General features: G+C 36.2%; 2 protein-coding genes across 3 annotated transcripts in view; both read right to left on the bottom strand.

Annotated features, from left to right (window-relative positions):
• Positions 1–767: 767 nt before the first annotated feature.
• On the bottom strand, positions 768–9207 carry LOC107690369 (ras and EF-hand domain-containing protein-like). Of its 2 annotated transcripts, none has more exons than XM_016488678.1 (17): positions 8703–9207; positions 7861–8052; positions 6792–6882; positions 5977–6072; positions 5802–5882; positions 4592–4707; positions 4370–4438; positions 4192–4273; positions 3964–4034; positions 3630–3813; positions 3457–3558; positions 2977–3118; positions 2798–2879; positions 1366–1480; positions 1176–1289; positions 1027–1103; positions 768–946 (listed from the first exon to the last, which is right to left on the bottom strand). In XM_016488678.1, exons 1-17 carry the CDS (start codon positions 9011–9013, stop codon positions 844–846), a joined length of 2028 nt encoding a protein of 675 aa, XP_016344164.1. In that variant the 5' UTR covers positions 9014–9207; the 3' UTR covers positions 768–843. The 2 variants fall into 2 exon arrangements, with proteins under 2 accessions (XP_016344164.1, XP_016344165.1); XM_016488679.1 differs by having other exon boundaries at positions 7900–8052.
• Positions 9208–15729: 6522 nt separating this feature from the next.
• LOC107690368 (semaphorin-4B-like) overlaps positions 15730–24137 on the bottom strand; it is a 69140-nt gene continuing 60732 nt past the window's right edge. The window contains exons 9-15 of the mRNA XM_016488677.1: positions 22553–22734; positions 21908–22058; positions 19841–20051; positions 18573–18688; positions 17993–18150; positions 16793–16881; positions 15730–16505 (exon numbers count right to left, since the gene is read on the bottom strand). Coding sequence (XP_016344163.1) covers positions 15742–16505; positions 16793–16881; positions 17993–18150; positions 18573–18688; positions 19841–20051; positions 21908–22058; positions 22553–22734 — 1671 coding nt within the window. The 3' untranslated portion in view covers positions 15730–15741. The remainder of the gene's footprint in view (positions 16506–16792; positions 16882–17992; positions 18151–18572; positions 18689–19840; positions 20052–21907; positions 22059–22552; positions 22735–24137) is intronic.

Here is a 24137-nt window from a genome sequence, read left to right as displayed (position 1 = left end):
GTAATAAAGTAGCGGTGGTAGAGGACAGATTTTAAGTATCAATTCTGCTTAAAAAGATGCAATCTAATCCTGTATACATGAAATAAGCCAGCTCCCGAGCAGGTTTAAGCTTACGGACCTGTTGCTATGACAGCAACTCCGGGATGAGCTTCGAAGTACCAAACAATCCAAGATCATGCCAAATCAATCAAATCCAGCTAACTGAGTTAGCGACCTATGAAGAATGGGGCTTTTACTTTTCTTGATTTAGTATTTACCATGTAAAAACCAAGAATAACAGACCCACAAAACCCATCTTGCTATTACGTACTCTTGTATTTTTATATCTCATTCACTTTCCTTTTCTCAAAATTGTTGAATAAAGTGTAGCTCAAATCAGAGTTAGATTTTTTGGTTTCAAAGACATCAAAATACTAGAGAACATTTTCTCCCTGCAGATTACAACACAGAAATGGCTTGCAGACCTTTGATTTAGGCTTTAAAAATCACATATAAAACTTTTATTTAACACATCGTTAGAAACATTTACATGAACATCCTTCAACACAATAGTAATTTAATTATGACAAATAAAAAGTACATTTAAATAAACACTGAACCCTGAAGTGAATTTGATCATATGTAGGCAAATGTAAAAGTACACATTTGATCAGTGTGCCCAAAAACACCAAGGACACATGAAACATCCAGAAATGTATAAAAACTGCTTAAAAGTGACTGGAGAGAAAGAGAGAGGAAAAAAAACAAAACAAAAAAATAATAAAATAAAATAAACAAAAGGACAGGATTTTAATTTTAAAAAGCATTTAAAAAAAAAAATTTTTAACCAGATCTCTGCATGACTTAAACTCCACAGCAGCTGCTCAGCGTCTTCTTCCGTTTAGGACAACTGAGCTTAACCTGTGACTCTGACCTCCGCCCCAGTTTTGCATGTTTCTTGACTTCTCTGTGGTAATTTGAAGACATTTAAAGCCTGAAAACACTTCATGCATGTTAGAATAAGCAAGAACTGGCGTCATAGCTTACCTTGCTAAATGTAAAACTGCCTCGATGACATTCGTCCCCTCTTTAGCACTTGCTTCGCAGAACAGGGCATTATAAGCCTATAATATACAGCAAATTAGGACTGACATGATGGTTATCATACATGATTCCCATACAAATCCAAGACTCACCATAGCAAGCTTTTCCCCATGGAACGCGCTCACACAGCTTCCCTCTGGCCTCTCTGCCCTCAAATCTACCTTGTTCCCTATTATACACATTGGGATGTCCTCATCCGTTGACTCCTGTGAGGGAAAGTTTACAGGATTCAGTCTACAAATGATACAAAGAAAACGAACTCACTAAAATGTGTCACTGTACCCGAATCTGTTGCACCCATTCACGAACATTCAGGAAACTGCTCTCAGATGTGACATCGTACAACAGTAGCACTCCATGTGCTTTGCGAAAATATGACCTGGCGATGCTGCGGAACCTGTGGGAAAGAAACTAGTTTGTATACCTTTATATTAATGTAGCCCTTTAAAAGTAATGTCAACAAACTTTCACTCAAAAGATTAGTTTGAGCTAAACGGCCACTGAAAAATTCAGCTTTGCCATCACAGTAATAAAGTTATATACTACTATATATAGTTACTGTTATACAACTATAAAATACATTAAAATAGAAAAATTATTTTAAATTGTAATATTTCACAATATTGCCATTTTTACTGCATTTATGATCAAAAACAGCCTTGGGGAGCCTAAAAGATTTCTTAAAATAATAATAATAATAATAATAATAATAATAATAATAAAAATCTTACTAACCCCAACTTTTTGAAAAGTAGTGCATCTTTGACATGCCGTTCATTACACAATGAAAACTTAAAAAAAAAAAAATCATAAGGTTTAAAACATTGTCACATGATCTTTCAGAAATCATTCTAATATGCTGATTTGGGGCTCAAGAAACGTTTTTTTTTTATCAGTGTTGTGCTGAATATGAAGTTCAAAAGAACAGCATTTATTTGAAAATATTTTGTAACATTATAAATGTCTATAATATCACTTCAATGTAATGCATCCTAGCTGAATAAAAATTGATCTTACAAAAAAATAACTGCTGGTGAATATATGATATTTACAATACGTATACAATCAATAATTCATAAATGACAAGTTGAATTATAAGAGGCGCTAATATGCCCTTAACAGTTTATTTTATGTTATTCCTAGTGTATTCTTTAGCTGTTGTGAATGTTTTTCAGCTTTATTTTATACAATGTTTAATACTATTTTCCCAGTGCACTGCACAAAGTCGTATGTCTTGGTTACAGCCTTCTTATTCACACGAGTCTACACCAGAATCCCTTCAGTTAATTATATTATAAAATGTGCTATTATAAAATAACATTATTAACATAATTTTAAATATCAACTTTGTGTTTTTACTTATTTATTTATTTATTGAAATTAACTCATGAACACTACAGCAGTCAATCAATCTATCAATTTATTTTTTATTTATTTTATTTATTTATTTATCCACTAAGGCTGCATTTATTTCATAAAATAATAATAATAATAATAATAATAAGTATAATTATATATATATATATATCTCTCTCTCTCTTACAGACTCTAAAATGTGAATTTTAGTGTATGAATACAGCAAAAAGGGATCATTTTCTGTAAAAGCAAAGCATGATACCACTAATGAAGATTAATATGTAACTTAACATCCATAATCAAGAATTTAAACAAAGCATGTCTACACTTGGTTCCTAAGTGAAGCATATAACTGTACCTTTCCTGTCCAGCAGTGTCCCAGATCTGAAGGTTTGTTTTCTCTCCATCTACAAGCATCTTCTTGATTTGAAAATCAACACCTGTAAGAATGAACTTTGAGCTATTTGGATTCTCAATCGTACTGTATTCAAATTGCAACAAAGCACATTCAAAAATGACACTATTGTATTTTCTCACCAAGAGTGGTTTGTATATCTCCTCTAAATTCATTAAGACTCAATCGTAGTAAAAAGCTGGATTTTCCTGACCCAGCATCCCCAGCCAACACCAGACGGTACACTGGAGCAAGATCTTCAGTGTCATGCAAGTCTTCAATTTGCTATAGAGAACAATTGTAAAGAGGCAGTCTATCACAGTGGTTCTCAACCTTGTTGACTCCAAGGCCATCCACTTTTCCAGCTGTTTGTCATTTACTGGATAACTACTCATACTAAATGATTTAATTTTCCCCCCATCCATCCATCCTCGCAATAATTTTATACCCAATAAAATATTTGAGCGCTTGTATATAGTTGTATATTCATTCAAAATGTATGCCTGTGAAAAACTAAAGCAGGCTACTGCTTATAATCAAAGCTTTTCACTTTTCTCAAAAACTACTTTGACATTTATAATTTCTAGAATACCTAGTGAGTAAACAAGAGTTGCAAGAACTACCTTGACAGGAAAAGCAGACAACCGCCGCCGAACTGAGGAGGAGATTGAGCCAACTGTGCTACGAGCTACAGATTCCAAAGCTTCAGACTTCTGCTCTGACACCTACGAGACATTTAACCCAGTAATGAATTATACAGATATACACCTGTAAATTGTGAAAACTGAAGCCTTACCTCCAGCTCAGATGGAATAGAAGAGTAACTATGATTCACAGTCGCCATTGAATTATGGCTGTCGTCACTGTCATAATTGCTGCCTGACATCGGCTCGGTTTCTGTCTGAATGGACACACCACTATCCAAATACTTATCAGCCCAGAACTTCACCAGGGCCATCGTGTCCTCTTCATTAGTAAAACTTAAAAATAAAACAAAAAAAAAAGGATAGATAGATAGATAGATAGATAGATAGGCCTTAAGAAATAATCTTGAAATTTTTACTCTGTATATTTTTCTGTCAAGGTACAACTGCAACAAATACAGAGTAAACAATAAAGAGTATAATTACCCGCTCTGATTCATTGTACTCTGTCGAAGTGGTTTCATCTTCCTAGGAGGAACTTCATTTTTTGGCGAGAGCTACAGAAGAGCAAACATTTTAATGAGGATTGTTATTGTGTACATTAAAATTAATTCCAGAAACAATGGTGTATTTCTGTACACTGCAGCCATGATCAAACATTTGGATTTCCAATGAATGCAGTTCCAACTTAATAAAAACCAATGAAATAGCTACCCGTCTTTTCATAGAGGCATTATCCTGGCTCAGTGCAGAGCGTAACCCATCATTGCCGTCATACAATGTTTTGTTCATTTCCCTGATGTGAAGAGAAGTCATATTGTAGAAAGTCCATTTCTTCAATAGAATATTGGGAGTCATTTGACTCTTACAGAGAATGACTGAACTGACTTACTGGAGGAATTCTATTTGGTTGGAATAAGACTGGTACTCCATCACCATCTTCTTAAGGTCATCGCTTTCTCTGAGAAGAAAAAGAAATCACATTAAGCTGTTTTTCTTAAATCACTTCTTAAGTCACATTGGAGGAGGCTGTGTTTAAGAACCAGTGGCAGCATTCGCATTCACATATTTACACAAACATAGCTAAAATTAATTGAAGCATCAGTGTTCTCACCTCTCGTGTTGGAGTTTCTGGTCAGTGAAGGCATTCTTCAACCTGTCCAACTCAACCTGGAGAATGGAGACATTTATCTGGGCTTTCATAAGAGAACTTCTCAGCTCCTCATTCTCCTGCAGAGGAACACAAATGAAAGTTGATAAGATCACAAATGTTCCAATTTGCACTGCAAGTGTGCCAATTAGAGGTCTCCACGAGATCGACTTTTCAGTGCCGTTCCAACTAAACATAATATATTGCTTCTCGTTCCTGCCTGCAAAATCCCAATTGTAGATCTATATAGATTTTTCAGTCCTGTTGCACTATGACTGTCTAGCTCCAGTGTCATAGGCTTTTTTTTCCAATTCCCACACAAACATGAAGCTTCAGCTCACCTTGCTGCATTTTTCGCAGCAGGCAAAGGGAAGGTGCTTTCCTTTGTTCTTTTCCTTTCCCCACTGAGAATATTCAACCATGCACCTGTAAACCATGTATTTTTGTTGTGCAATAGACAAATAACATTCTGTATCTCAAAATGAATTTGATTTACTTGTTTTTCAGAATCTTTTTTTGCACGAGTCCCACAAGTCATATCTTTCTCCAGACTACACATCCATATTCTTCCTCCCACACCCAGCAATTCAGTGTCTCGCACAACACTCAGTTGAAGATACTGCGGGAACACAGACCTCTAGTGCCAGCCCTTATTCTGATTTTAGTAGTTGGCAATGTCACTTTGTAAAGAAACACTACACGCCTGCACACAAACCTATAGACTGAACACATAATACATACGTCACAGTTTTCACAAATTTGCCCATTTTTAAAAGTTTACATTTTCAGCCCCCCAAAAACACTGATGTCATGTGAATGAATGGCCAAAATGCATAAAGTTTTCTGTTTTTAGTTGAAAAGTATTGCATGCCCCATTAGAAGTTGCCATATTGGTCTTTATGTGATAGTTTCACCTCTGCCTCAAGTCTCCGCAAAACTTAATATTTTGAAGAATTTTGGGAACAAAGAATTGGACACCAGTACGAGACACTTCTCCGGATAAATTACCTTGCATCCACAGAAGTCAGTCAAACAATTCTGGCATACCTTAAAGGGAGAATTTATTTTTGGATAAACTATCCTTAAGTAAAAATTGGCACTTTACCAGACTCTCCCCTTCTGTTCAAATAATTTAAAGTGCACTGCATGTGGTAAAGGAATATCAGATTCATACCTGCATCAGATCGCTAATCTGTGCTCTCAATCTGATGGCACCTTCCCTGGGGCAGTTTAATTTCAACTCCTCTTGATATTGCTAAAATTTGAGACAATGTAAGCAACACAATGAAAGTAACACAAAAATAAAGAAACAAAGACATTAAAATAAGAATCCTACATAATTCTCTCACCTTTGTGAGCCTCTCTATTGTTGTGTGCAGATCTGCCAGTTCATTCTCATGCTTGATTTGGAGCATAGCAATGGATTCGTCCAATTTCTTTTGCTCCTGTATGCATGAAACCCAAGAAGAGCATTTTCCTTATATGCACAGGCCTAATAAAGAGCCATTTACTAGCTCTCATAGAGAAGCCTTTGTGCACATAGAGTCAGGCTGGCCTTCCTGTTAAAAACATCTCACTGGGCTACAAGAATAAAGGTGAACCACTGAGTAAAAAGCTGAACCCGAAATACCTCTTTTCATTTACCAAGACAAAATTACATACATAATGGCACACATTTACATGCATGATATGAATACATGAACATATGTAAATGTGTGTGTTTAAGCATGTTAATCAGTCTTGGTATCAGTGTTATTGTTAACAAACTACTAAAAAACAGTTTGATAATCGAAAAAGCTAAAATAATTAAACTATTAAAAAAGTAAATGAAAAATGGTAATGTTGCTTTGGAAACTGCTAAAATAATAATAATAAAATAAAAAAAATAAAAAAAACTTTAAGATGTAGTAAAATAAGTACTATATATGCGTGTATATAAATAGGCTATATAGCATTAAAATAACTATATAATTAAATACACAAGGATCTGTAGTACTTAAACAACATGCATTTGTATATTATCAAGAGATGCAGAAAAGTATTGCCTACTTTTGCATTAATCTGCATCCGCATTAATCTTACATTTTTAATATTCAGTAAACGTACACAAATGTGCCAGTTCATAATTATAATCACTGCACATCAAACTTGTATGACTTCTCACCTCTTCCCTTACCCTTTCTTCTGTGCGGGCCAGTTGCTGCTGCAAGTCCTCCTCCATCTCTGCTAACTGACTGCTGGTCAGTTCCTCTGTCCTGTCGACATCAAAAAGCAAAAGGCATAGCCTTTCAGAACCAATCAGCAACTTTAAAGTCGTTTTATCCAGAAAGCAGTTTGAAACAACCAGCCTTGGTCTTACGATACCCTTTAATGCATCCAGGTGCACCTACATCCAGATCTCAAAAGAAATGTTCCCTGAGGAGCTACTACTGGAGAGATGAAATACTCCTTTAAGCTACACAGTCTTATCGTACAGTTGAGCAAACCTCGGACGAAAGGGAAGGGAGGAACGAAAGTAGGGCTCTTGAGAAGCCGTAACTTTGTAAGGTGGACCGGAGGTGAAACAAACAGCGCTAAACACACAGTAAAAGGCCTGGAATGTCTCCCTGTGAAAACAGAGCACTCCAACTGCATCCACACCTACAGAACCACATAAATAGTTTTGAGAAATGCAAGGAGAATGACAAGCTTAGTAACTCTAGCCTAATTTTCAATTTCCTCCTTCCTTATAAATGGCAGAACTTTCCTTTTTAATAATGAAAGCTTTATACCTGAATCCATTAAACACTTAAAACAGAAAAAAAAATAAATAAAATAAAAAGAAAATACTTCCTGGACAGAAAAAAAACAGACCAGTTCTTCTGTCCACCATACAATGTAGTATGTAGGAAATTCACAATTATTAAATGTGGATTCATTAATCTGACATTGTACAGTCTTTCTGTACATACTGCAATACTGTATCCAATTCTGTAATAGTCTCAATCCCACTAGAAAGCCTGAAAACATCCAAGGAAGCTGCAAAATGACAAATTTAAAATAAATATGATAATTAAAGTGCTTACAAAATGTTTTTTTGCCATTAAAATTGCCTTTAATTCTTTAAAAAGAGTTTTTGCCCTTTCAAAAGGTGCATGACATTATACCAAGGTGCAGTTTTTGTCCTTCATAACATCTCAGCTGGTCAAGACAATCTGAAAGAGCCAAACCAGTGGTTGTAAATAGTGATTCACCACAGCATCCCAGCTGAATCCTGGAAATGCTTCTCACACCTTCGTAGACTGGTCTCGAGTTGTTCACTCTCCATCCTGTGCTCTTTGCTCTCAGCCACAAGAGCCTTGATGAGGTCCTCATATTGCTGCAGTAACAGCTCATCTGACGTGGAGTGGATCTGTTCATACAACTCCCTCAACTCATCCCACTGCCTGCAGACACACACAAGCAGCACAACAAAAAACATACGTGGCTGGATAAAATAAATAATCCAGTTGTGAAGGCAGATATTGGCATGAATTTGACAAAAAAAAAAGTTTCTGAAAAGTAATTTGGATGTTTTTGTTTTTTAAGGTCAAAAATGTTTTAGTGGGGTAACCATCCAGAAATTATAAACGGGAGGGGAATCTGAATTTGAGGGGAAAAGGTTGGCATAACGTTTTAAACACACATGTAAACAGATGTTTTAAAGTATCAAATTCTCAAAAAACATGGTTACGTAGCCCAAGTATAAAAACAAACATAGGCCTACATTTTATTTTAAAGAGCATGTTTCGACATTTTTATGAAACGCAAGCTTAGGCCAAATTCAGTAACCCTAAGAAAATTCGATATTCATTACAAACAAAGAAACAAATCATGATAGGCTACTTAACTATTTACCTTGAAAATGTTTGAAAACTTCATGAAAATTATATAAAAACGTAGGCCTAAAAATCTATTATAAAAGTATATTAAAACTAGATTATAGTCTCGGAAATTCCTTTTTTTTTTTTTTGCAAACCCATGTACACTGGCTTCTCTTTTGTCAGTAAATGTTTACATAATAAGTGAATCTAAACTTCACAAGTTAAAAACATACCTTCCCAAATAAAAGGCCACATCTCCGTCTAATGTGTTTTCAAACTCATCCCAAGCGCTTCTCTGAATTTGCAAACTGTTTCCCAACAAAGCCAAATTGAGGGCTTCGGAAACTTCCTGAAAGCTTGCCGAAAAATCGTTGAAATTAATGTATCCGTCCCCGTCCAGATCAAACTTGTTGAATAAAGTCCTGATCTCGTCCGCAGGCACATTAAGCTCTCGGCAAACACTGGTGAAGTCCTCGTATTCGACTCTCCCCGACTTATTCCCATCACATGCTGCAAAAAGTCTCCGAAGGTCAGCTTGGTTCATATTTTCACTAGACGAGGACAAACAAACTATTATCCAAAATACACCCGTGTACAACGATAACGCTCCAAAAACGATAAAAAGTGATAAAAAGACGAAAGTAGAAGACGACAGAGTGAAGAGGAGCGAACGCTGAAGACTCGTGATCTAACATGTACATCACCAACAGGTGCGCAGAAAGTTCACGCTAAAACCAGAGACAGGTTAGATAAAGGCATGATTGGATGATCGCTCGTTATCTCGCCTTGTAACAAGTTGAACTCAAGGTAGTGTGCCATTGGATAGTGATGGAGGTAGGCGTGCTGTAAAGTGTACAACAATCTGAGAACCAGCCCACATTTTGGTCTAGCCAGCTAAAACTAGCAAAAAACAGCCAGAAGACCAGCCTGACCAGGGGTGCGTTTCCCACCCCGCATTGTTACCCAACTTGACAACGGCGGATCTTGCGACCATTAATTGCCTTTGGGAAACGCGCCGCAGACTGGGCGAGGACTAAACACACGTGTGATGTCATTTTATTCGTGGTTTCTATTAATAAAAAATGAATAACATTAATAGTGAATAAAATGAATAAAAAAAAAAAAAAAATGAATAAAATAAAAAGAAGGGGAAGAATAAAAAAAGCAAGGAAAAAATAACAATGAACTTCTGTTGTCTTCATTTGTAAGTCGCTTTGGATAAAAGCGTCTAATAAATGACTAAATAAATAAATACATAAATAAAAACTTATAATGTTAGTCTTTATTGCTTTTCAGAGAGTCTTAGCCTATGCACTGCCGGATTTCACTGCGCCTCGAGGTCTTTTTCGAATAGATTGTTCCATATAAATAAAATAACGACTATAATAAAATTATTTAAAAGATATTAGGCCTATCAGACATCTTTACCAATATGACATCACAAATCGTACCGTGCGTCGTCGCGCACCAGTGCGGTTTCATCTGTGGAAAGCGCCTGCACTTTTATTTCCTTTCCAGGTGTGGACTGGTCTTTATCTGCTGAAGGACATTTGCCTGCCTTTGTTTGGTAATGTTCACGCCACATATTGTTAGCTGTACACTCGTCTTCCATACAATTCAAAGATATTTTCGCCGAACTGCACACAGGTTGCCATAATAAAAGTAAAGACGTTACTTTACAAATAGGCTATTCGAAAGTAAACTAAAAAAGTAAACAAATATCCTAAAGACATTCTTTCTGAATGTAGGCATATATTATTATTGTTTCCTCATCTCTCTTTGGCTGTGTCATTGTGCAAACAGTGCACCGCACCTAGGCCTAAGTCTTAACTAACTCGAGCATTTACATGATTTAGTAATAGTTAACTTTTAGCCTGCCTCAGATACTTTGACACACACGCACATTAACTGAGAGGAACTTTATTATTTACGTTACCGTAGATGGATATGAGCATCGTGTTGATGTAACTATGTCACCTACTGTTTGTTTGTCACTTTATGTAACCTAAAAAGAAACAAGATGATCACAACCATTACGGCTAGTGAAATATAAGCAAGGATGACAGAGTCGTATACCAACAATGGCCACTTGATGGCAGCATTATAACAGCAAAATTAAAGGGTTAGTTCACACAAACATTTAAATTAGCCCATAAATTACTCACTCTGAAGTCATCCTAGGTGTACAGGTGCATCTCAATAAATTAGAATGTTGTGAAAAAGTTCATTTTGTGGTGAATCGATGCGTTTTTGTAAGAAAAATATCTATATTCAAAATGTAATAATCACTTGAATCTAGCTTGCGCTCACTGTTTTAAACGGAAGCAGTTCCGGGGAATGACGTATGAGGTCAGCTTTGCGCCTGCGCCGCTCAGAAGTGATGCACGCGGAGAGATTTGAATATGGATATTTTTCTTAGAAAAACGCATCGATTCACTACAGGAGGCCTTTGTTCACCCCCCAGAGCTGTGTGAGACACTTTTTTTTGTGGAAGTGTGCTTTTTATTTCACGTCATTTGAACCGAAGCACTGCAACACCCGCTGAGTACAACGACAGAGCTTGAAAGATCAAAGACAATTTTTAATATAACTCCGACTGGATTCGTCTGAAAGAAGAAAGTCATATACACCTAGGATGACTCTGTGGTGAGTAATTTATGGGCTAATTTAAATTTTTGGGTGAACTAACCCTTTAAGAGCGCATGTGAGCAGATGGCTCAAATCTCTTTTAAGGTGCTATATTGAGAAAAAAAGAGAACCTATGAAACCTAATAATTTGCATAAAAGTTCTAAGCTGACCCCTTGAGTGGTAGGCTATATATGGTGACATAAAACTACACACACACACACACAAGTTGGGTTTCTATGTTTTATGGGACATTCCATAGACATACTGATTTTTTATACTGTACTGAACGACACACACACAACTGGTCAAAAGTTTGGAATAATTTTAATTTTCTTACCAAGTCTCTTACCAAGGCTGAATTTATTTAATTAAACATACAGTAAAAGCAGTAATATTATTACATTTTAATATTGTTACAATTTAAATAACGGTTTTATTTTAAGATGTAATTTATTCCTGTGGTAGCAAAGCTGAATTTTCAGCAGCCATTTCTCCAGTCTTCAGTGTCACGTGATCCTTCAGAAATCATTATAATTTGGCGCTCAAAAACATTTCTTCTTATTATTAATGTTGAAAACAGTTTTCCTGCTTAATATTTTTGTGGAAATTCTGATACAGTACCATTCAAAAGTTTGGGGTAAGTATAAAAAACTTTTATTCTGCAAGGACGCTTTAAATTGATCAAAAGTCACAGTAAAGACATTTATAATGTTACAAAAGATTTGTATTTCAAATAAATACTTTTTATTTATCAAAGAATCCAGAAAAAGGTGTATCACTGTTTCTTCAAAAATATTAAGCAGCAAAAACTGATTTCAACATTAATACGGATGATTGTTAATAATTGAGCACTAAATGAATGATTTCTTAAAAGATCACATGACAGTCAAGACTTAAGCAATGGCTGCTGATAATTCAGCTTTACCATCACAGGGATAATTAACATTTTAAAATGTATTACAATAGAAAACAGTTATTTAAATAATAATAATAATAATTCTGCACTCACAGTTTAGAGAATGTTAAGATTGTTTTGAAAAATGTGCCAAAGCAATTGAGAAAAACTGTAATTAAAGATTTCATTAAATAAATGCAGCCCTGCAGTTATGGGACTCTATTTAAAAACATAAAAAACTCTTTTTACCAGCAGTGTGTGCAACAGTATTAACTGTAATAGTTCTATACCTCTGCAAGTTTCAAAACTGTAACAATAACTGACACAAATAATGTTGAATCAGTAAGAATCAGTGGTTTTATTTTGTTTATTTTAAAAAATTAAAATTAAAGTGCTTTTATGTACAATATAATAAAAACAACAAAACAGTAGTGATATATAATACAAAAAATACATTTCACAACAGTTTTTTTTTTCTTTACATTGGCAGCAAAATGTACAAATACACCTTTACATTAAAGTTTACAAGACATTAACTTACAATAGGTCAGAGCATCTTGGTGTGCCATTATAAAGAATGTATCTGAGCATTTAAGAGTGTAGCAGACTACTACAGTCCAGTAACTCTTATGTCTGAGTCAGTTCAGCACTGAAATATGACTATATGACTTTCTATACGTGACTAAATCTACTGCTTGTAGGTAGCAGCTGATGTACAGTGAAGTTTTCACATTGTCTACTCTGTAAAACGGCACACTAATGATAATAATCAGATGATGTACTGAAAAACATAAGCAAATTTGCTTACATTTTAAATTGTTTTTGCATGATATTTTGAATGTGATTTTCAAACAGAGGTCTGAGTATATGTAAAACAGTTATATTATTATTACAAATACATATTTTTTTTCTCTCTCTTCTTTGTGCTTTAAATATAGTCGGTAAGTGTTTTGTGTGTGTAAATATATATATATATTAGGGGACCTCTGTAGATATTAATTAGCACAGTGGAGACATACCCTTGCAGTGGACTGTTGCACAGATGACTATTCAATATACAGTGGTTTGCGACTTTACATGTACTAGGTAATTCTACTGTGTAGTCCACCAGAGCAGACATGCATGTGAGGTTTGCTTTTTGTTCACGTGTTTGAGTCACAAAAAGGCTACAATATTACAGAGAATATTAATTCCCTGACACTTTCTTTTGAACCATTTCCACATTCTGTGGAAATACAATAGGAAAAAAAAAGAATTGTAATGCATTCTGATAAAAAAAACAAACATTAAAAGCCGTTCACTACCTCCCCTTACAAATACAATTATACAACTTTGTGATCAAAGTCATTGTCCATCAGATCATGTAAAAGTAAATGTCCCGTTTTCAAACATTCAGCACAAATTTAAATAAGACACAATGTTTCTATTGACAGAATAATTTTGGAACACTTTCAATCAATACATAACTACATTCACAATACAGATGTTTGTGTGATCTTTAAAGATCAATGGCAATCAAATATTACACACTTGGGTGGTGCAATATACAATGCTTGTCTTTGGGAATTTTACTGGAAATATGTTGATACTGGAAATAGACATTTAAAAAAAAAAAAAAATTTTTGTGTGCGTGTTGTTAATATACATTTTTACATGGATCCTTATGTTGATTTTATGCTATAGTAACTTACATTTGTGTCTTGTTTTGTGGTTTCCATCCACATTGCTTTGCAGCAACCAAGTACTGTACTTTTTTTTTTTTTTTCTCGATCCAGTATGACACTCTTGGCAGCTGATGATTTATAACTGACTGTTTCATATACCTATATGTCATTGCTCCCACCCAAAAACATCTGTTAGCCTGTTTTGACTTAAGGTGTTACAGTGAACATGGCACTTTTTCATGGAAAAAAATCTGCTGGTCACTTTACACTCTTCGGGAGCATAGATCTCATAGCTTAGCGTAAAATTGGCATGTAAAGTCTTAACCACAAGTTTTCATTTTGTCTGAATGCAAATTCATCATTCAAATTTACAACATGGCAATAAATATCTTTAATCTGGACAAAGTACACTTTCGATTCAAGAGAACAGAGCTCTTGACAGATACAAAGAGATCTGAAATGGTTCACAAATCTTTTGGCACAACAACCAATTTGAATCAGTAAACCTCAAGAGACGTTTGGTCACTTCCATTGACTGTATTATGCATTACTTCAAGGGATAGTTCAGCTGAAATTGAAAATTCTGTCATCATTTACTCACTCTCATGTTGTTCTAAACCTGTATGAACTTCTTTCTTCTGTGGAACACAAATAGAGATATTTTGAAGAATGTTTCTGCTGATTTTGTCCAAGTGGGGTCCAAAACAACACTTGAAACCATTGCTTTTCATTTGACATTTGGAGGGTCAGTAAATGATGGTAGAATTTTCATTTTTGCGTGAACTATCACTTTAAATCAGTGGTTCTCAAAAGGGGCCTCAAAATGACTTAAAACAATTAAAAATAATTAAATAATTAAACATTAAAATAAGTAAAACAAACTAACAATCACGTTATTTCTATTCAATTCACCCCGTTTTTTGTCTTTGAAGAACCAGAATTCCAAAAACTTAGATATATGAGAATTTTACTTTTTAGATTTCTAGACCTGGAAAAGTCATGTAAATTAATAAAAACGTATAACTCCATGGGCATTTTTTTTTAATGAATAAAATGATTAGTAAAAATTATTTTACCTTATCTAGTAAATCACAAACAACTGGAAAAGTCATGGGATCCTCAAATGATGTTTTGGACTATGGGGGGCTTTGGAGTCAAAAAGACTGAGAACCACTGGTTTAAATGGTCTATCACTGGTAGCAACTGGATTTGGTTGGGGGTATAAGGAACATAGAGTTATTCAAATTCCTGCATCTTCAGAATGTAATTTGTGCCTTGGACATACTCATAGTATTGCTAACATGCCTTCTTTGGAGTTCTCTACACACTGAATCCCCACTGTGGGCACTTTATATGCCTCAATCTCACTTGCATACTTTTACGTGTGTACCTCTGAGAAGCGGTGTAGAATACTGAGGTCGTGGCATCACTTATTGTACTAGGACAGCCGTGAGCTGTTTGTTAGCTCTCTACAAGATGCTTCTCCTTTATGTGATTTGCATAGTATGCCTGCTATGTGCTGAGGTCGTGATGATATACTGCGCAAAGGTTTTGCATATATCATCAAAGCTTTTGATGCACCACTACGCCTTATATTGTGTTGAAATGTCAGCTAATCATCTCACGTCAGGCACTATGTTTAGCAGAGAGACCATTGTAGACTAAAGTTTGAATTTTCGTTTTCTCGTTCACAGGACGACCAACTCTACGTGGCAGACCGAGGGATGAGATGGGAGCATGACAGGTTAGTGAACCCTGAGGGCATCGTATTGCTTTCACACAGATGCCACCAGACATTTTTGGACGAACCGGGCGGGACGACCAGATCAGCGTGTCTCACAATGCCTACTATTATTTTTCAACATGTACTCTAGGCCTTGCGTCCCGCTCAGCGTGGCTCTGGGTGCTTCACAGACTTGGCAGTGACTGAGAAATGTGAACAGATCACCAAGACAAAATGAGAGGAGACAAAGTGCAAAATAAAACCCAGTGATGGTACGTTTCCAGTCATTTTCAGTCTGTCCCTCCCTTGGTGCTGTTCAGTTCAGAGGCCACTTTTTTTAAAACAGTCATCCCAAACAGACTTAAACGATCGAGTCTTTGATCTCCGAGCCCAGTCGCACTCGAGGCCGTGGACAAGTCGGTGAAATCTCAACGTGGCTCTCCTTTAAGTTCAAAGGTCTCCTTTCGGATTCTGAGAAGCTCTTGCTGTTCTCGGGTGAGGAGCATTCATGGGTGGGAGTGCTGCAGATGTAGTTATCATTGAGCGTCTGGTAGCCCTTGTGGTCAGACACAGAGGGCGGGATGTTGTTGCCATTTAATGGAAGGCTTTCCGTGTGCTTCCCTGGAATTCGCGGTTTCTTCTGTTGCATGTTGGGGCACTCGCCTTCCTTCAGCATGGACTTCATCCTGTCTCGGTTCCTGTAAGCCACGAACAGTGAAAGGACCACCAGGGAAAACACGAGTAAGGCACACACAACGATCAACTCATTCCAGTATGTTTTGTTTTTTTGTGGCGACCATGTTTCCCCGGGCAGAATAATCGCTTCCCCTTGGGGTACCAACTGCGTTCGGGAACGTCCAGTCAGGGTGGTGATTTCGTGCTCCGCTTTGACGCAATAATTGGCCAGAAGTTGTCTGTAGCCACCTTCTTCTGACCAACATTGGTAGATCTCCTCCCTGTCCACTTGGGCTACAACCACCAGCCCACCGTCAGGACTAGGGTAGACAAAATGCTCGGCGGTATGACTGTACTCCCATCGCCTCTCAGCCAAGTTGGATCGCAGCTTGCAGGGAAGAACCGTAAATGTGTTGGCTGGTATTTGTAGCACATGGCATGATGGAACACCTGTGGGTTAGATGGTCTTATTAGTTACTAATAAATCAAACATTTATCTCACATATTAGCAAACCACCATGCAACCACTTCAATTACTTACAGTCTATCAGAGCGCGTTGCCGGAGGCGCTATGTAAATGAGTTTGGTCATGCCGCATGCCACAGTGCTTTTGTAACTGTAACAGCTTGTCTTAACCTCATGCACTCTATACAGCACTTTGTGGTTTGTTGGAAATAAGTTCTTCAAATATTGATTCATATGGGGCTTAGGTATTGTAAAACATGGCTGTTACTCACGTGGTGGAGTTGGTTTTGCAGAACGGGGGCTAGCTATTATCATTTTGCACACTGCAGTGTTGGCGTCATCTACATCTTGTTGCCACTGACTATAAAGAAAAGAGCAGGGGTAAGACGAAAATTCAATTCATCTGTTCAAGTCTGGGGTCAGTATGTTTTTTTTTTTAAGAAATTAAAACTTAATTTTCAGCAAGGACACATTAAATTGATCAAAAGTGACAGCAAAACATTTTTAATGTTACAAAAGATTTCTAATTCAAATAAATGATGTTCTTTTGAAGTTTCTATTCTAAGAATCCTGAAAAAAAATTATTGTGGTTACTGAGAAGCAAAAACTGTTTTCAACATTGATAATAATAAGAAATGTTTCTTGAGTACCAAATCAGTATTATAAAGATTTCTGAAGTATCATGTGACACTGAAGAAATGGCTGCTAAATGTTCAGCTTTGCCAATAATACTTATATAAAATTATATATATATATATATATATAATGCATGTTTTACTTGCTTAATTCATTTTAATGTTTTTGGAGGACATAAAGATTAAAAATATACAGCTTACAAATGTCCTGATTATTATAATTAAGGGGAAAAACAGCCTTATTTAAAAAAAAACAAAAAAAATGTCTGTAACAAAAACTTTACAACCAGTAATAACCAGTAAATCATTTTTGTTAAAATATTAACAATAACTATAAAGATAACTATACTAGCGTCCACACCAGCGGACGATATCCTCTGTTTATTCCAAGCACACGCTCGTCTGCCACTTTAAATTCTCAAGCTCATTATAGCAGGATTGATTCTGATTGGCTGTCAATGTTTTTATCGTTCATCAGCTGGAAAAAAAATCGTTCTGAAAGTGATTCCAACGATATTGTTTCTCTGTGCCTGTATCGTTATAGCTGTGGCGTGGACTCTGCCATTCTTTAATATTGAGAACTATTTTTAGAACTATATCGTTATCTTTATAGTTATCGTCCTTGGTGTGAACAGGCCTTAAGGAAAATATTTTTAAAAAATTGTTTTTTACTTTATGGTTACACCACAGTGTACCGTAGTACTCATTCATTTGTGTTTTGTGAAACAAATCTATATGATAATGGTTTAAATTTGTGTTTTAATACAGGTTTAAATTTATTATAAGGATTGAAGTGCAACAGTCGGATGCTAGAGCAAGTAATGGAAATGTACTAACCTCTTAGTTGGCGCATGTTTGATATTTGAACACTGCTTCCCTGTCCAGGCACAGTAAGGATCTCTAGACAGCACACACTCTCCACAGCTCTGGTAGTTGGAGCAGTTGGCTAGAGGGATTTCAACCAGCCCAGAATAGCTGGACACAAACAACAGCCCCTGTTGGAAATTCAAACACAACAGAAATAAGACACCTTCTCAGGACGTCCACTACTTAGGACAGCCTATCTACAGATAAATCCAGTGTAGAAAGATGCTTGGTATGCATACAGTAAATGCTAATACATGATAATTGCACTGACAGAGGTAATAAGCCTTTTTAAAATAGTTCTTATGGTGTAACACATACAGCTGAAGAATAGATTGAGTAGTATACAAACAGAACAGACGCTGTTTGTTTCCCATCTGTTCACAGTTCCTCAGAGAGGAAACAGGGATGCAATTATCTCCCTTCCAGGCCTCACTATCTCAGTGGCTGAAGGGTCCCTTTGCCTGCCACGCTGTCACTTCATTAATGCATCACGCTCTCCAGTGTGCATAACAAATGCAAATAGGATGAGTTAAAGAATAAAATGAAGTACCTTCTCATCATCCAGTTCGATGTGTTGTACAGACTGAGGCTCGGGGAAAATCACCAGCTCTTCAATGATATACATCTTGTGCTTAACGTTGATGGCTTTGTGAATTCTGCCGTCATCTGAAACAAGTGATGTGAGATTATGTACTCAAGAGCCTGGGCCATTTTGTTAACAGGTAGCATAACATTAAGTATACTGCAAGTTGTGACAAGTGGAAAGTGGCTTTAGTAAGAAAATGGGAAAATGATCCTAACTTACTGGTAAATGAAGCTAACTATGAAACCAAAACAAGATTAGACAAGAGTCGATACTCTTACAAATGGATTGCCGCAATAAGAGATATTCATTATTTTGCAAATTTCTCCACCACGACCAAACACAAGCAATATTTAGGCCTAAATTTGAGATTTATGCATTTGAATTGCATATAAAATTTCCATCTATTTAGATTACACAATTTTAACAGAAACTAATGAACTTTATGTGATGCATATTTCTCAGTCATACATAAATGAAACAGGTCAGATTTCCACACACACACACACACACACACACACACACACACACAATCACAATCATGGCATAGTTTATCATGAACTATTAGCATCTTTTTGATTTAATTGCAATAATCATACATTCAAAATGAAACCTTTAATTGTGAAAACAATTACATTTATTCATTTAAAAACTATGAACATAATTAAAATATATCTAGCTGTGGAACAAGCAATATTCAATTAGAAAATGTATAGGATTGTAAAAAAATTGGATTTATTGATGATAAAAATATAAAACTGCTTACTGTGAAGTTAAAGCACATTTTGTTTATTAGTACTATTACAGAGGTCTTACCTGTTTAAATTATGTGTGACTGACAAATATGCATCACATTAGGTTTATTAATTTGTATATGTTAAAACTGTGTAATCCAAATAGATGAACATTTCATATGTAATTAAAATTTGTGTGTAAATCTTTTCCTGGTTTCACTCTGCTATGCTGAAAGAATGTTGGTAACCAAACAGTTACTGGTTCCCATTGACTTCCGTAGTATGAAAAAAATATTATGGAAGTCAGGGGACCAGAAACTGTTTGGTTACCCACATTCTTCAAAAGATCTTATTTTGTGTTCAGCAGAAGAAAGAAACTCATACAGGTTTGGAACAACTTGACCTGGCACAGTTTAACTGAGACTGTATTAGGTCAAGCCTAGTCTAGATATACTGAGATTGCTGAGCTTTATATGCGTATATGGTGGTCTAAGACCTCACCTGTGCCGATGAAGAGCACATCGTATGTCTTTTGGAGAGCCTGTGCTCGGTGTACAGCGAGCTGCGTGTAGCGCACGTTTCGTTTGAGCAGCAGAGGCTGGCTGCGGATCATGCTATCCATGAGGAAGTGGTCCTTCACAAAGTTCAGCACTTTATCAGGCATGTGCAGGGAGGAGGAGATCCCTTGGGCGCGGGCCGTGTTAGTGATGCACTGCAGGAAGATGGAAAAAGATGCCTCAGAAACAATGCACAATACCTCTATCGCTCTTTTTCTAACTGCAATCAGTGATTTTTGGTGAGTGGCATGCAAAATCAATGTAACTTTCAACACAAACACTAATGTCAAAGTGTGATTGAAAAGATCTTGTACTCAGATGACCTGAACTCACGGTCGAACAAACTTTTTTCTAGATACTTGGTAACTAGAACTTGAATGTGAAATTCTCATTACAACCGATCACCAATATACAATATGTTCTACATACAAGTCACAATGAAATCAAAATTGACAATTCTTATTTTTTATGCAGTGTGTATTAGAAATGATTTATCTGTGCACATTTTTTTTTATACGTTCGCAATGACATCTCTTCTCTGATGTCACTATTAATGTCATGAAAAGAGGGCAATAATTCCTTCATTGCAGTGACCTGTCACTCACATGAGATCACAGAAAGTACCAAATGACAACCATGCTATCAATTCCCATTTAATAAAATCCCGTTCCGTCTGTCTTTTTTTTTTTTTTTTTTTATTATTTGAAGAGCAAATTAACTCGCAAATATATCACAATAGGGAAGAACAGGCAATCACAATTTTCGTTAGTTTAACTAGATTTTTTTTTTACTAATTTTTATTTTAGTTTTTTTATTATTATTATTAATAATAATAACACAATGAAGTGTTATATAATATATAATATATATGTTATATATTTGTGGGCCCAAACACAATGAAGAGATATATAATATTTTTGTTATACTATGGGATATCTGCAACAGTAAAAGAACCAAAACCCCAGAAGACATTGAACAAATAAATATAACAAACAATACAGGCTCTCTCACAGACGCACACATAGTACAGACACGCACTCGCGCACACACAAAAACTTGTCAGAGCTGCAGCTGCCCCGCAAATTTATCAATAAAATAGTTTCGCAGCTGAAAAGTTACATGACATTTCTCAGTAGCGAAGTTCTTGAAGCAGTTCAACTTAAAGATTCGCTATTAGTCGACGCTGCTGCTGAACATTGCTGAGAGACGCACATGCAAGTATTCACACGCACTTAATCGCTCCCTCTCTCTCCTTCGCTCTCTCACTCTTGCCCTGCGAATTTATCAATAAAACAGTTTTGCATTTCTCAGTAGCAAGGTTCTTGAAGCAGTTCAACTTAAAGATTCGCTGTTAGTAGACGCTGCTGCTGAACGCTGCTGAGAGACGCATAGGCGCAAGTATTCACACGCACTTAATCTCTCTCTCCCTCTCTCTCTCTCTCTTTCGCTCTCTCACTCTAATAACTGCGTTAGACTGCATTAATAACTGCGTTAGCCTGCATATCAATGGCTCAAGCCTCTGTTATTAGCTCTAAAATGATGTTTTGGAATTTGCAACGGAAGGTTTGGGATGGGGTGCGTAAAAAATTAGCAGTTCAACACACACGAGATTTCAGAACGGAAACATGTCAAATGTCTTGAAACAAATCATCTAAAAAATTTATATGTGATTGTGACTCCAGGCCGTTAAAATTATTAGAGAAATAATGCACTCCCGAAGTGGTTATGCACGTCGCCGTGCCTATTAATGGAATGGTCTTTCTCAGTTCTCAAACAAATTAAGAACTACATTCGATTTTTATTGACTGAACGCAAGCACTTGCGATAGAAAACACTGTAACGGTTTCCACTGATTAAGAAATATTTTTGTTTGCTTGGGTGGTAATATTAGGCCTATTATATTAATAGGGTAGGGGGGCCCAAACATTTGTTTTGCCTATGTCATGAAAAGAGGTAAATCCGCCCTGGTTGCACTCCATCCAACAGTTTTTGAAGAAAACACAAAACTTACCGCTCCAGGTCTGGGTTCTGGTGCTGGATGGTTGTAGGTGTACCACTGCTGCGTCTCACGATTAACTTCCCGGTAACGTCCATTAAACGCCTCTTCGACCTGGTCCATGGTGAACGCACATACAGCTGAGCTGCCTGACGCACCTTTGTACCTGCACACACAAACACAACAATCATTACAATCGATCTGCATATGCATAATCGCCAAACACAGATGACCACACCATAAAATAACAACCTCACAGACAGACACCTTTAAGACAGTAACAGGAGCTCAAAAATCGGACCGCACACAAAATGCAAAAAACGTCTCATTTAACCTCAGACATAACAGGTGCGTAGGCGGACGCAAGAGGGAGGCTATTCTAAGCATCTGCAGTCTCGCTGACATCTCCTGCCTGTCCTGTATCTTTTGCCCCTATGTTAATGCACTCAATCAATACCCACAACTCCTACGCTAAGCACCACAAAAGCAGTCTGGTTGAGTGCCAGGCAGGTTTCAATAACAGAACTAAAAGACAAATGTCTTCTTTTTCTAAAAGATTTAAGTTTGCAAAGGAACACAAACATAGCCACAACTATACACACTATATTATCTGTATACTAAATGGGTTTTCAGGTGATATAGTGTAGGCTAATACGTTACCATTGTGAGGTGAAGACTCCATAAAACACAGTACTCTTCCAGGCCTCTTTGCTGGGGGTCAGTACAAACATGTCCTGGATGATGTTGAAGGGGAACCCATCGTCAGGCAGTGAACACAGGAGCTGGGCTTTCAGAAAGGTTGTCCATTTCTTCTGAAGAACCCTCTCTCCACCTTTGTCACCCTGTGGCAATACATACACATAGAAATCATTTTGTATCATTTACAGTATATACTGTTATAGTAATTATTGATACTTTAAATTAGGTTTTATTTTTATATTTTCAGTTTCCATTTTAGTTTAAGACTAATTTATTTAATTTAGTTTAATTTATATATCATTATTTTTTTTATTTTTTTCTATTCATTTACTTTATTTTTATTTCAGTTTTAGTTTTAGTAATTTTAGTACTTCAACATATTTCAGTTAGTTTTTTAAGTTTGTTTTTCCTGTAAGATATATTCAGTATATATACACATATATAGATAAATATACACATATACATATAATTATTAATATAGATAAACATATACATATGTTATACAAAAACCTTTTTTGGTACTTTATAAATATTAGGCTATTATTTTTTTATTATTATTTGAATTACAGAAAATGCCTTTTAATTGTTTTAGTGTTCGTTTTAGTTAACAATAACACCACTGATAGAAATCAGTTAGGTGTTCCTGAAACTCAACTGGTAACATATAAAGGTAGCAACAACAAGATCATGGGTTTGATTCCCAGAAAACACACAAATGCTGGCAAAATATACTTTGAAGTTGCTTTTGATGAAGAAAAAAAAAAGCCTGCCACAAATGTGAATGTAAAGTGAGGAGGAAATGTGCAAAGACTTGTTATGACCTCTTCTGACCATGAGAGGGAACTAGCAGCTACTGTGGATGCCAACAAACTGGTGCAGCCAATGGAAATGCTGATCATGATGGCAGCTTTCAGTGAAATCTGTTACATATTCTATTACATAAAGATTTAGAACTGGACAAGGACAGCTTCTATGACATGTTGTGCATTAAGACTGAGTACAACAGTGCTTTTTTTGTGATTGGGGCCCTGAGGGTTGTAAAGGCTTTAACTTAGGTACGTCCCTTAAAACAAAACAGGCAGTATAATTCAAGGGCTTTAAAGTCTATCAGAAGAAAAACACAGCTAGTTATGGAGAATTACCCGTTAGTGGCAATGTTATGAATCTGTGTTGCATTTTAAAGGGGTCATATGATGTTGCTAAAAAGAACATTATTTTGTGTATTTGGTGTAATGAAATGTGTTTATGCGGTTTAAGGTTCAAAAAACACATTATTTTCCACATACTGTACATTATTGTTGCTCCTCTATGCACCGCCTTTCTAAAACGAGTCGATTTTTTCAAAGCTCATCGTTCTGAAAAGCGAAGTGTACGCTGATTGGCCAGCTATCCAGTGCGTTGTGATTGGCCGAATACCTCAAGCGTGTGATGGAAATGTTACTCCCCTTATCATACTGTCATGCCCTGTCCGGCCAGAGCAACGAGACAAAAACATTAAAACCCATTATAAACGAGGCATTTGTTGCATCCAGTGGGGACATAATTA

The sequence above is a fragment of the Sinocyclocheilus anshuiensis genome, unplaced genomic scaffold, assembly GCF_001515605.1.
Source record: "Sinocyclocheilus anshuiensis isolate Anshui unplaced genomic scaffold, SAMN03320099.WGS_v1.1 scaffold609, whole genome shotgun sequence".
Classification (NCBI taxonomy): Eukaryota; Metazoa; Chordata; class Actinopteri; order Cypriniformes; family Cyprinidae; genus Sinocyclocheilus; species Sinocyclocheilus anshuiensis.
This window is presented reverse-complemented; position numbering and strand designations above follow the sequence as displayed.